The 10,883-nt window shown below is 44.3% G+C and overlaps 1 protein-coding gene across 1 annotated transcript; it reads left to right on the forward strand.

Annotated features, from left to right (window-relative positions):
• The first annotated feature begins 514 nt into the window (after nucleotides 1–514).
• LOC133009018 (aminopeptidase N-like) lies at nucleotides 515–10,084 on the forward strand. The gene is made up of 23 exons (XM_061076420.1): nucleotides 515–657; nucleotides 1,546–1,643; nucleotides 2,179–2,295; nucleotides 3,346–3,532; nucleotides 3,616–3,758; nucleotides 3,864–4,000; nucleotides 4,768–4,894; nucleotides 5,014–5,168; nucleotides 5,260–5,373; nucleotides 5,460–5,603; nucleotides 5,688–5,753; nucleotides 6,151–6,216; nucleotides 6,292–6,464; nucleotides 6,587–6,666; nucleotides 6,762–6,892; nucleotides 7,051–7,106; nucleotides 7,524–7,671; nucleotides 8,185–8,276; nucleotides 8,441–8,551; nucleotides 8,870–9,037; nucleotides 9,116–9,256; nucleotides 9,711–9,792; nucleotides 9,878–10,084. Exons 1-23 carry the CDS (start codon nucleotides 515–517, stop codon nucleotides 10,082–10,084), a joined length of 2,886 nt encoding a protein of 961 aa, XP_060932403.1.
• The last annotated feature ends 799 nt before the right edge of the window (nucleotides 10,085–10,883 follow it).

The following is a 10,883-nucleotide window of genomic DNA, read 5'->3' on the forward strand; positions in this document are numbered from 1 at the left end:
AAAAGTAGTGGCAAAAGAAACGGATAAAATAAACAGACAAATTTAAATACTTCCAAACATCAGCTTATAGTGGAGCTTTCTCTAAATCTTAAATTTACAGTATTTCAGTATATTATGAAGTAAATTTTGCCTTTAAAAGGGCTTAAGAGAGGAATTAATGTGTAGTTACATCCAGTAAACATGAAGCTGAGAGGACATTAGAACACACACACACATACACACACACACACACACACACACACGTGCTGTGCAGACCCTGATAACAGCTGAACTGAACTAAAGCTTTGACCTGTGAACATCGTGAGAGAAAGACAATAAAACCTTTAACGTCCTCTGCCTGTGAACCTTCAGCAGACGTGTTTTTATCACTGATTTGTCAACAGCCAATAAATGATGTGTTAGATAATGACGATGACGAATCACTTCTGCATCACAGGAACCAGGCGAGCTAGTTTTCCCACAGCGGCTGGTTTCTTGCTCTCAGTGTGGAAACCTGCTCGCCGCGAGTCGGAACATGGGGAAAAGCTGCAGAGTCGGAAAGTTGTGCATTCTGTGCGTGGTCTTGGCCTTGGTCTCCGTGGCGACCATTGTCACGTTGTGGACTATTGCCCTGACGGGGGGGGACGGGGGTGATGACGTCACGGCTCCTTGGGACAGGTAGGTGACGGACACTTCTCTCTCTCTCTCCTTTGCTGCAAGAACCAATCGTAGACTGGAGATGAAGACGCCCACTGCCTCTCCTACCGGGAGCGGGCGTCTCGTGCTGGTGACGTTAGCTGGAGTCTGTCTCAGCTGTCAATCATAATGTTTCAGCCACATTACTAATTAAAACCAAACTAACATCTTTATCTCCTCTCTTTTAAAACTGTTTTAATTTATCTTTAGTTTATCCTCTTTTAGTATTTTACGACTTGGTCTTTATTTCACCTTTATCTCCTGTCTTTTATTATTTTATTATTTTATCATACCATCATTATCCTTGATAATCTCCCGCTAGCGTTAACTCATTGCAAATGTATGACTTTGACGATAGTGATCCCTGATATTAATGTTTCGCTGTATCTGGTTGATCAATTGTTATTTTGTTCACAGGTTTGAAACTAATGTAAAGTAACTAAATACTCAGCTTTAACAGATTCAAATTGATTTCATTTGTGACTTAAGCTGTCAATCATGACTTTTCACCCAGTTTGTACATCATCAAATAACTAATAAGAACCAAACTCATCAGAAACATGAACATTTGAAACAAACATCAGTGGGATGAGAGCAACCTAACTGACAGACAACATCTTTTATGTGTATTACGGGTGCATGTCCCATCTGCTAACATGGAGGAGGTGGGTTTATGACCTATCCTATATGCTGTCAAATCATCCATCTTTATTTACATTCATGGTTTAAACCCTAACCTGAAACCTACAGAGGTGATTTATCCGGTTTGTGAACAAATTCTGTTCATAAATCTATAAAAAATTATTTTGTACATGATGTATTAGATGTATGTGTATATATCTGCTCAGTGGAGTTGTGTGTTGTGCTCAGGCATCGTCTCTCCAGCGCTCTGGTCCCTGAACGTTACGACATCAGCCTGTGGCCTCGGCTCAGCCGTGACCCGACCTCCGGCCTCTACATCTTCACCGGTGATCAAAGTCTCTTATCTGCTCTGGACTCACGTGTCCCAGTAAACAGATAAAACCTCACACGATGGAAACACACATTCTTCAAGCCTCTATTGGTGCCATCGACTTTTATAGCTTTATTTCATTACAGCACATGCTTCCGATGTAAAGTCATATTCCTATTTTGTAATCCTTCTCTCGTCATCTTGTGCTTTGTTCACCGGCCTCGAATTCACTGGTGGACAAAGCGAAGGTCGTTTCAAAGAATTCTTTATTTTATTTAAAAAACATGAGGCACCATAAATCAGACGAGTTGTTTGCCTCCATCTTGTGAAAGTGTGAGATTGAACCACACTGAGTTTTCATCTGTTGCAGGTTTAGTCTGTAAATAACAACATGAAACATTAAAATAAGAAGTTTTTTTAGTAAATTCCTAACATATGATCATAACTTATTTTTTATAAGCTTTAGGTCGTGTATAATCTGCAACATTAGTTAAAACCACTTGTCATCTTTGAGCTTCTGCTTTTCTTCTCCTTCTTTTGTGCGTCTGCAGGAAAATCCACAGTGGAGTTTGAGTGTGTGAAGGAAACACAACTGATCCTGATTCACTCCAACAAACTCAACTACACCGTGCTGAACAACACACACACTGTGAGAATCACCGCTGCAGGTACATACACACACACACAGACACACACACACACAGACACACACACACAGACACACACACACACACTGTCAGTGTCACTACTACAGGTACACACACACACGCACACACGCACGCACACACACACACACACACTGTCAGTGTCACTACTACAGGTACACACACACACGCACACACGCACGCACACACACACACACACACACACACACTGTCAGTGTCACTACTACAGGTACACACACACACACACACTGTCAGAGTCACCGCTACAGGTACACACACACACACACACCTGGTCAGTGTCACTACTACAGGTACACACACACACACACACACACACTGTCAGTGTCACTACTACAGGTACACACACACACGCACACACGCACGCACACACACACACACACACACACACACACTGTCAGTGTCACTACTACAGGTACACACACACACACACACTGTCAGAGTCACCGCTACAGGTACACACACACACACACACCTGGTCAGTGTCACTACTACAGGTACACACACACACACACACACACACCTGGTCAGTGTCACTACTACAGGTACACACACACACACACACCTGGTCAGTGTCACTACTACAGGTACACACACACACACACACACAAACACACACACACACACACACACACACACACACACACACACACACACACTCTCAGAGTCACCGCTACAGGTACACACACACACACACACACACACACACACACACACACACACACACACACTGTCAGTGTCACTACTACAGGTATACACACACACAAACACACACACACACACTGTCAGAGTCACCGCTACAGGTACACACACACACACACACACACACACCTGGTCAGTGTCACTACTACAGGTACACACACACACACACACACACACACACACACATACATACACACAAACTATTCTAACAAACTCTGTTAAATGAATATAGACTAAAAGTTGTGTTTGTGGTTATTTTAGTTATTAATTCTTGATGGTTTTATCTGTGACCAACTCTCACTCAGTCTTTCCTCGTGTCCCCCCCCCCACCAGGGGACGGCTCTGCTCCCGGCGTCCAGGCGACCTGGTTACAGCCGGACACTCAGTTCCTGGTCATCCAGCTGAACGGGGACCTGACTCCGGGTCAGAGATACCAGCTGTTCACCGAGTTCACCGGAGAACTGGCTGACGACCTGGCCGGGTTCTACAGGAGCGAGTACCAAGAGGACGGAACCAGGAAGTACGTTCTCTTTAACTCCTGCTCTCCTCTAAACCAGTTTTGGTTGAGATGATTTTAAAAACCGGTCAAATTGAATTCCACAGGATCATCGCCACGTCTCAGATGCATCCGACTCACGCCAGGAAGACGTTCCCGTGTTTCGACGAGCCGGCGATGAAAGCTGTGTTCTACATCACGCTGACTCATCCTCCTGGAACCGTGGCCCTGTCCAACGGGATGGAGAGAGGTCAGTGAAGGCAGCACGGACCCCAGAGGATCCATGAGACACAAACCAGGAAAGTCTTCTCCAAAATCAGATATCACTTTAACTTTCATCCGCTTTTCTTTTTAGAAATTGTGAACACAACTATCGACGGAGTGGCCGTGACTCAGACCACGTTCGAGCCGACGAAGAGAATGTCGACGTATCTGCTCGCCCTCATCGTCTGTGACTACACAAACCTCAGTGCTACACAAGGAGACACTCTGGTAACCGGCTCAATGGTGTTCTTCACTTTAACATCATCAGTTTGTCGACAAATACTCGCAACACAACCAAATACTCACAACACAACCGAAGAGTCACAACACAACCAAAGAGTCACAACACAACCAAAGAGTCACAACACAACCAAAGAGTCACAACACAACCAAATACTCACAACACAACCAAAGAGTCACAACACAACCAAATACTCACAACACAACCGAAGAGTCACAACACAACCAAATACTCACAACACAACCAAAGACTCACAACACAACCCAAGAGTCAAAACACAACCAAATACTCACAACACAACCCAATACTTGTAATGAGGAGTTTAAATAACAGATTTTAAATGTTCCTCTGACTGATTTTAGTCTTATCGATCATTTTAAGTGGTCTATATTACAAACGATTTTCTGTTACACAACATTCACACTGAAGGCAACAATCAGGTTCAGTATGGGCATGCAGACTTGAGGAGCCGGGAATCGAACCACCGGCCTCATGGTTGGTGGACAAACAGAAAACATAACCTTATTTGATTATTGAGTTCTGCAATCTCTTATTTCTGTTTTTACAATTTCAAACTATTGACATTTCACTTAAACTACTTAATATTGACATTAAAGTCAACAAAATGCAATTATTACTTGATTTCACTGTGAACACTTTCGGTAACAAACACTGATCATTTCAGTGTTTATTTTCTAGTTTATCTTTTCATCATCTTTTTATTAAAATAACCCAGATCTTCTGTTGTCTTCAGATCCGTATCTGGGCTCGCCGGTCGGCCATCGATCAGGGACAAGGAGACTACGCCCTCAATGTGACTGGACCTGTGCTGGACTTCCTCCAGTCGTACTATAACATCTCCTACCCGCTGAGCAAGTCAGGTGCTTATGACTCATCATCATCTCTCATCATCTCACATTCCTGAGGTGATCCATGTTCCTGCGCCTGGTCACAGTCGTCCAGTGACTGTGAGTCATCAAATCTTCTCTCTGCCTCTCAGATCAAATCGCGATACCCGACTTCTACTTTGGCGCGATGGAGAACTGGGGTTTGGTGACGTACAGAGAAACCAATCTTCTCTACGACCCTCTGACCTCGTCCATCAGGAACAAGGAGACCACTGCCACCATCATCGCCCATGAGCTGGCCCACATGGTGAACTCCTGCTCTCCCGTTGTTCTTGTATCGTCTCCTGTGTGTGTGTGTTGTCCGGTTCCCTCAGTGATCGGTGAACTCTCTGCTGCAGTGGTTCGGGAACCTGGTGACTCTGCGCTGGTGGAACGAGGTGTGGCTGAACGAAGGCTTCGCTTCCTACGTGTCCTACCTGGGCGCCGATCACGCCGAGCCCGCCTGGAACCTGGTCAGAACTCGTTGGTCCGAGCAGAACGTCACATTAAAGACTCATAACGTGAGAATAATCTGGATCCGTTTCTGTCCCTGCTCCAGAAAGACCTGATCATACTTGACGACGTCCACCGGGTGTTTGCGGTGGACGCGTTGACCTCGTCTCATCCTCTGTCCTCAGAAGAAGACAGCATCATCCTTCCAGACCAGATCGGCCAACAGTTCGACGTCATCTCCTACAGCAAAGTAAACTAATCTGATTCTATACTCTGGATAAATGGTTCCTGTTTATGTTTGATGTTTTATTATATTTACATGTCATCTCCTCAGGGTGCAGCCGTGCTTCGGATGTTGTCTGATTTTCTCTCCGAGTCGATCTTCGTCCAGGGACTCAGCGTATGTTTTTTAAATATTACAACAAAAACCTGTTGATGTGATGAATCTTCCTCTAATTCTAATTCCACTACATATTCTTATATATTTATATATTTATATATGCATATATTTTTGTTGTTTTATATATATATATATATTTTAGTGTACTTTCCACTCCAGCAGCACAAGAACACTTCCCTACTGGACACTGACACTATCCCATCATTGCATTCCATTCCTGTATCTGTATATATATTCTCCGTATGTGATTTATGTTTGTATGTCAGTGAGGTGTTTAACTGTATAAGCTACTGGATGATCTGAATTTCCCTCGGGATTAATAAAGTATCCATCTATCTATCTATCTATCTATCTATCAATTCAGTAAAAACCTGTCTCTTCCTCCTTTTGTCTCCAGCGGTACCTCAACCACTTCGCCTACAGCAACACAGTAGGAAATGACTTGTGGCAACAATTACAACTGGTAAGAGGGAAGATTTCTATATTTTCAAAAAAGTGACGCAGCCCCTTTGAATCGAGACTAAGTTTGTCCCATCAGGTGGTGGAAGCCAACAACGTGTCACTTCCTGGTCCAGTTGGTGACATCATGAACCGCTGGGTGCTCCAGATGGGCTTCCCTGTGGTTACCATAGATACCACAACAGGAGCGGTATCCCAGAAGCACTTTCTGCTGGATCCAGAGTCAAAGGTCACAGCGGAATCCCCTTACAGGTACACAGCATGTTTCATGATGTCTGCAGGGATTAGTCTATAGTTTAAGATTTAAGGATTCATTTGTGTCCTCGTCCTCTTGCCTCAGTCAGGATGTAAAGTGTATTCCCCCCCACCCTCAGGTACGAGTGGATGATTCCTGTTCGGTGGATGAAGTCCGGTGAAGTCCAGAGAGACATGTGGTGGCTGATGGAAAAGGAAGGTGTGTGATATTTCACGAATTAAGGAAATGTAGATTAATGAATTGTGAAGCTAAAACTTTCCGGTTGTTTTTACCGTCTGTCTTTCCTCTGTCAGCTGTGAACCTGGAGATGAAGACTGGAGGTTTGTGGATTCTGGCCAACGTCAATGTCACTGGGTTTTACCGAGTCAACTACGACCTGGGGAACTGGGAGCGGCTCCTCGCTCAGCTGGAGTCCGAGCACCAGGTACAGTGAAGCATCCTCTGAAAAAGGGAAAGTTGCTACTAAAGATTTATCTAGAAACTGACAAAGTGTTGCAGTTGTGCTTCCTCTGTTTCTTCAGTGTTTTATTGATGAGTTGCTTGTGTTTAAAGTCCGGTGACTGATCTGAATCTGTGGTGCAGGTGATCCCGGTGATCAACAGAGCGCAGCTGGTGGACGATGCTTTCAACCTGGCCAGGTGCGTCCCTTCACTTTCACGCCTGGTTTCATTCGTACGTGTGTGTTTCACGTTTCTCTGAATTATTTTGCGTTACCTCACAATAGTTTATCTTTCCCATCATGCAACACTGTGGTTTCATGCAGAGCAGACGTCTCGGTTGTGAATGAATCCGACAGAATCCTGCAGTTCTCTGTTCTTCAGGAGAATCCGTTGAAGTTTACTTTCACTTATGATGTGACCGTTGAGCAGTAGAACGACATCAGTAACCTTTGTGCTCAAAATTCAAACAACGGATCCATAAACTTAATAAATAAATATGACCCGGTCTGTCTGGATGGTTTTATAGCTCAACCAATTTCAAAGACAGATACACAAAACCAATATGTGTGAATGTGTTTTGTATCTCAATCCCGTGACGAGCTCTTGTCTCTGCAGAGCTCGGTTCATCTCCACCTCTCTGGCTCTGAGGACGACCTCCTACCTGCTGCTGGAGACCGAGTACATGCCCTGGCAGTCGGCTCTGAACAACCTGCAGTACTACGACCTCATGCTGGACCGGACTGACGCTTATCAGCCAATGCAGGTGCAACACATCATATGTAGAGGGACCTGTGTGTTTCAGAGTTTCACTTCTGTAGGATTTTAATACATCTGAGCAAATAGATGAAGTTTTTCAGTGAATCTCTGTTTCAACCAGAAGAACTAGGGTCTTAATCAAGATACTGTAAATCTTTTTACCCACAAAGAAGCACGTTCACAGTTGTGAATCAGAAAACTTAGTAACTTACCGGCGTTGATCTTTGTGAATCTCAATCATCTCACAGAGAATCTCTGCAGAAGCTCGTAACGTCTGTTTCTTACTTTACATTGAACATTTTGAAAACATTATTTGTTCTTGTCATTGGCCGACGTTGACTCAATATATTAGAAAAGCAGTAAATCAAAGTTTATCTCTCCTCCATATTTATAATTGCTTCACAAATACTCAGTTCTGAATATGTTTAATTAAGTTGCTGGTACTTTTGATTGACAAGCAGCTTCAGTTTGAGTTCAGATTAACCAGCGTCCTTCGTTCTCCTCTCTGTAAAACCTCCAGAACTACATGAGGAAGCTGGTGACTCCACTCTTTCTGCACTTTAAGAACATAACATCAAACTGGACCCGTGTTCCTGACGGACTCACGGACCAGTGAGTAAACTCACCTTGAATACTATGTCATTTTTCTAGGGTTAGGGTACCTACATTTCATAGATTCTTGGGTGATTTACCACAGCATTACAAACACGTGACAACTTTTTTCTGTTGAACTTTAGGAACTCAACATGTTTTAACAAGTTTGTCTCCCCCTGCAGGTACAACCAGGTCAATGCCATCTCCATGGGCTGCAAGACAGGACTCACAGAATGTCAGAGCTTGACCACAGCCTGGTTCAAACAGTGGATGGAAAACCCCAGAGACAATCCGTTGGTCTATTTTATGTTCTTTTAAGTCATGGATCTAAGAAAAAGTTGATTTGCTTTAACTCCAGTATATCTCAACTCTGATGGTCATTTCCCAAAACTGTGAAACGCTAAAGTGGCTAACCACTGGTGACCTGAGTGGATAACAGAGCAGCTTCATGCTGGATGGTGAAATGCAACAGTCGCTTCTCTGAACTTGTCTGAAATCACTGACCAACACAGACGCACAACAAAGATCCAGATTAACGTGCACAAACACTGAGAGAATCAGTTTTCATAATATCCAGTCAGTCAGTGTATTAACTGCGTCTCTCTCGTCAGGATCCATCCGAACCTGCGTACGACCGTGTACTGCAGCGCGGTGGCGGCCGGCGACGAGGCCGAGTGGGAGTTTGGTTGGTCCCAGTTCAAGAACGCCACATTAGCCAGCGAGGCGAGCAAACTCATGTCTGCTCTGGCCTGCACCAAAAACAAGCAGCTGCTGCAGAGGTGCGTGTCCGTGCAGAAGACGTCTGAAACTTTTCAGGACTGAACCCTGAAGCGTGTCCGTCTTGGTTCCGTTCCCAGGTTCCTGTCTCACACCTTGAATCCAGCTATGATCCGGAAGCAGGACGCCACCTCCGTCATCACGTCCGTCGCCAGCAACAGGGAGGGACAGAGTCTGGCCTGGGACTTTGTCCGGGATCAGTGGGAGTACATGTTCACACAGTGAGTAAGATTTTGACTGTGGATTATATTTTCGACATTGGAAGACGTCCGGGGTCGAGTTGGTTCAGAAACAGTCGATGGACGAGAACTGACGCCGACGCCACAGAAAGACAAAAAAGTTGAGTAAGATTTGATTTTAACTTCACTTCAGTGACTTTTAACTAAGGATGACATCGCTCTGCCTGAAGAGAAGAAGACACACACAAATGTAAACAAAATTTGTTCGTTGTCGGAATATAAAACATAGACTTTGGGTCTGGAAAGTGCCTGAAACCTGTCTTCTGTGCACTGCCCACTAGGGGGCGACTCCACTTGTAGTTTCTATAGAAGTCTATAGAAAATGACTCTACTTCTCACCTCATAACGTCAGTAAACATGAAGGAGTTTATGTCTCAGTCTCTAGTTTCAAGTCTTCTTCAAACAGCTGTTGTTGATTTAATGAATTATATTTCAGATATGGCGTTGGCTCTTTCTCCTTCGCCTCCATGATCAGCGGCGTCACCGCGAGGTTCTCCACAGCCGCTGAACTTCAACAGGTCTGAAGTCGTTACTGAATCTAACTTAACTTGTAAGAGTGGGACTGTTCTTTCTGAACTGTTCTCCCGTGTCTCCCTCTCCCAGCTGGAGGACTTCGTGGAGCAGAACAGTGCCGCCGGGTTCGGTTCTGCGACGCTGGCGGTGGAACAGGCGGTGGAGAGAACCAGAGCCAACATCAAGTGGCTTCAGCTGAACAAACAGGAGATCCTGGACTGGTTCAACAGCCAGAGCCGACATCAGATACAGAGACAGTGTGCTCACAGTCGTCTCACGTGTAACAAAGACGAATAAATAAGACACAAACATGTTGTCGTGGTGATAAGAAACAAAAATCCAGTCCGGCAGCAAAGAGTCGGCATCTGTATCGTTACCTTATTCATATAAATAAGTAAGTAATAACAAACGTTGGACTCAAGGATCAAGTAATTTAAATTTTGTGGTCAAAGGTAAAAGGTCGAGTTTGCTGCGACCTGACAAAGCACAATTGTTGCCTTGTGAACACAAAATGTCAACAACACCTTGTGGGAATTTCTTCAGTTTGAGTGCAAACGTTCAGTTGGATTCAAGAATAAGACTGATTCATCTTTGGGGGTTAAAGGTCAGAATTCAAGCTCCCAGTGACCTCATACAGCACATGTGATTAGAGTACATAATTGAAAAACTCAAACAGGAAGATCTCGGGTTGGATGGGGTGTGTGAGCGATACTCTAGCCAGCCACCAGGGGGAGATATATCTTCCATCTTAATCGAATCCTTCAGTGCAGTAACTTACGGAGCCACATGACAAAAACCATTTTCTTTTGGTTCTGAATGAAAAGCATCAAACAGCAGAACGTGAGGACGAGCCACCGACTGTTTATTGTTCTGAGTCGTCACAGCCACAGATGCACACAGCGACAGACAGACATGAATCAAACAAGAACTTTTTTTTCACACGGGAGAGAAATGTTTCTTCTCCACTGACGAAAATAAAAACAGTGATTTGAAGAACACGACTTTCAAACCAAGAACGACACTTCGTCTCTTTGTCTTCACAGAAAGTCCGACACAGACGACAGAGTCAAAATAAAAGTAAAGACACATTATTCAG

The sequence above is a fragment of the Limanda limanda genome, chromosome 8 (genome assembly GCF_963576545.1).
Source record: "Limanda limanda chromosome 8, fLimLim1.1, whole genome shotgun sequence".
Taxonomy (NCBI): Eukaryota; Metazoa; Chordata; class Actinopteri; order Pleuronectiformes; family Pleuronectidae; genus Limanda; species Limanda limanda.

Bases quoted from the DNA above. Each gene is read 5' to 3' on its own strand.
- LOC133009018 (XM_061076420.1), top strand. From the start codon at position 515: ATGGGGAAAAGCTGCAGAGTCGGAAAGTTGTGCATTCTGTGCGTGGTC. The intron at 9,257-9,710 runs GTGAGTAAGATT...ATTATATTTCAG, and splicing joins TGGGAGTACATGTTCACACA to ATATGGCGTTGGCTCTTTCT. The intron at 9,793-9,877 runs GTCTGAAGTCGT...TCCCTCTCCCAG, and splicing joins CAGCCGCTGAACTTCAACAG to CTGGAGGACTTCGTGGAGCA.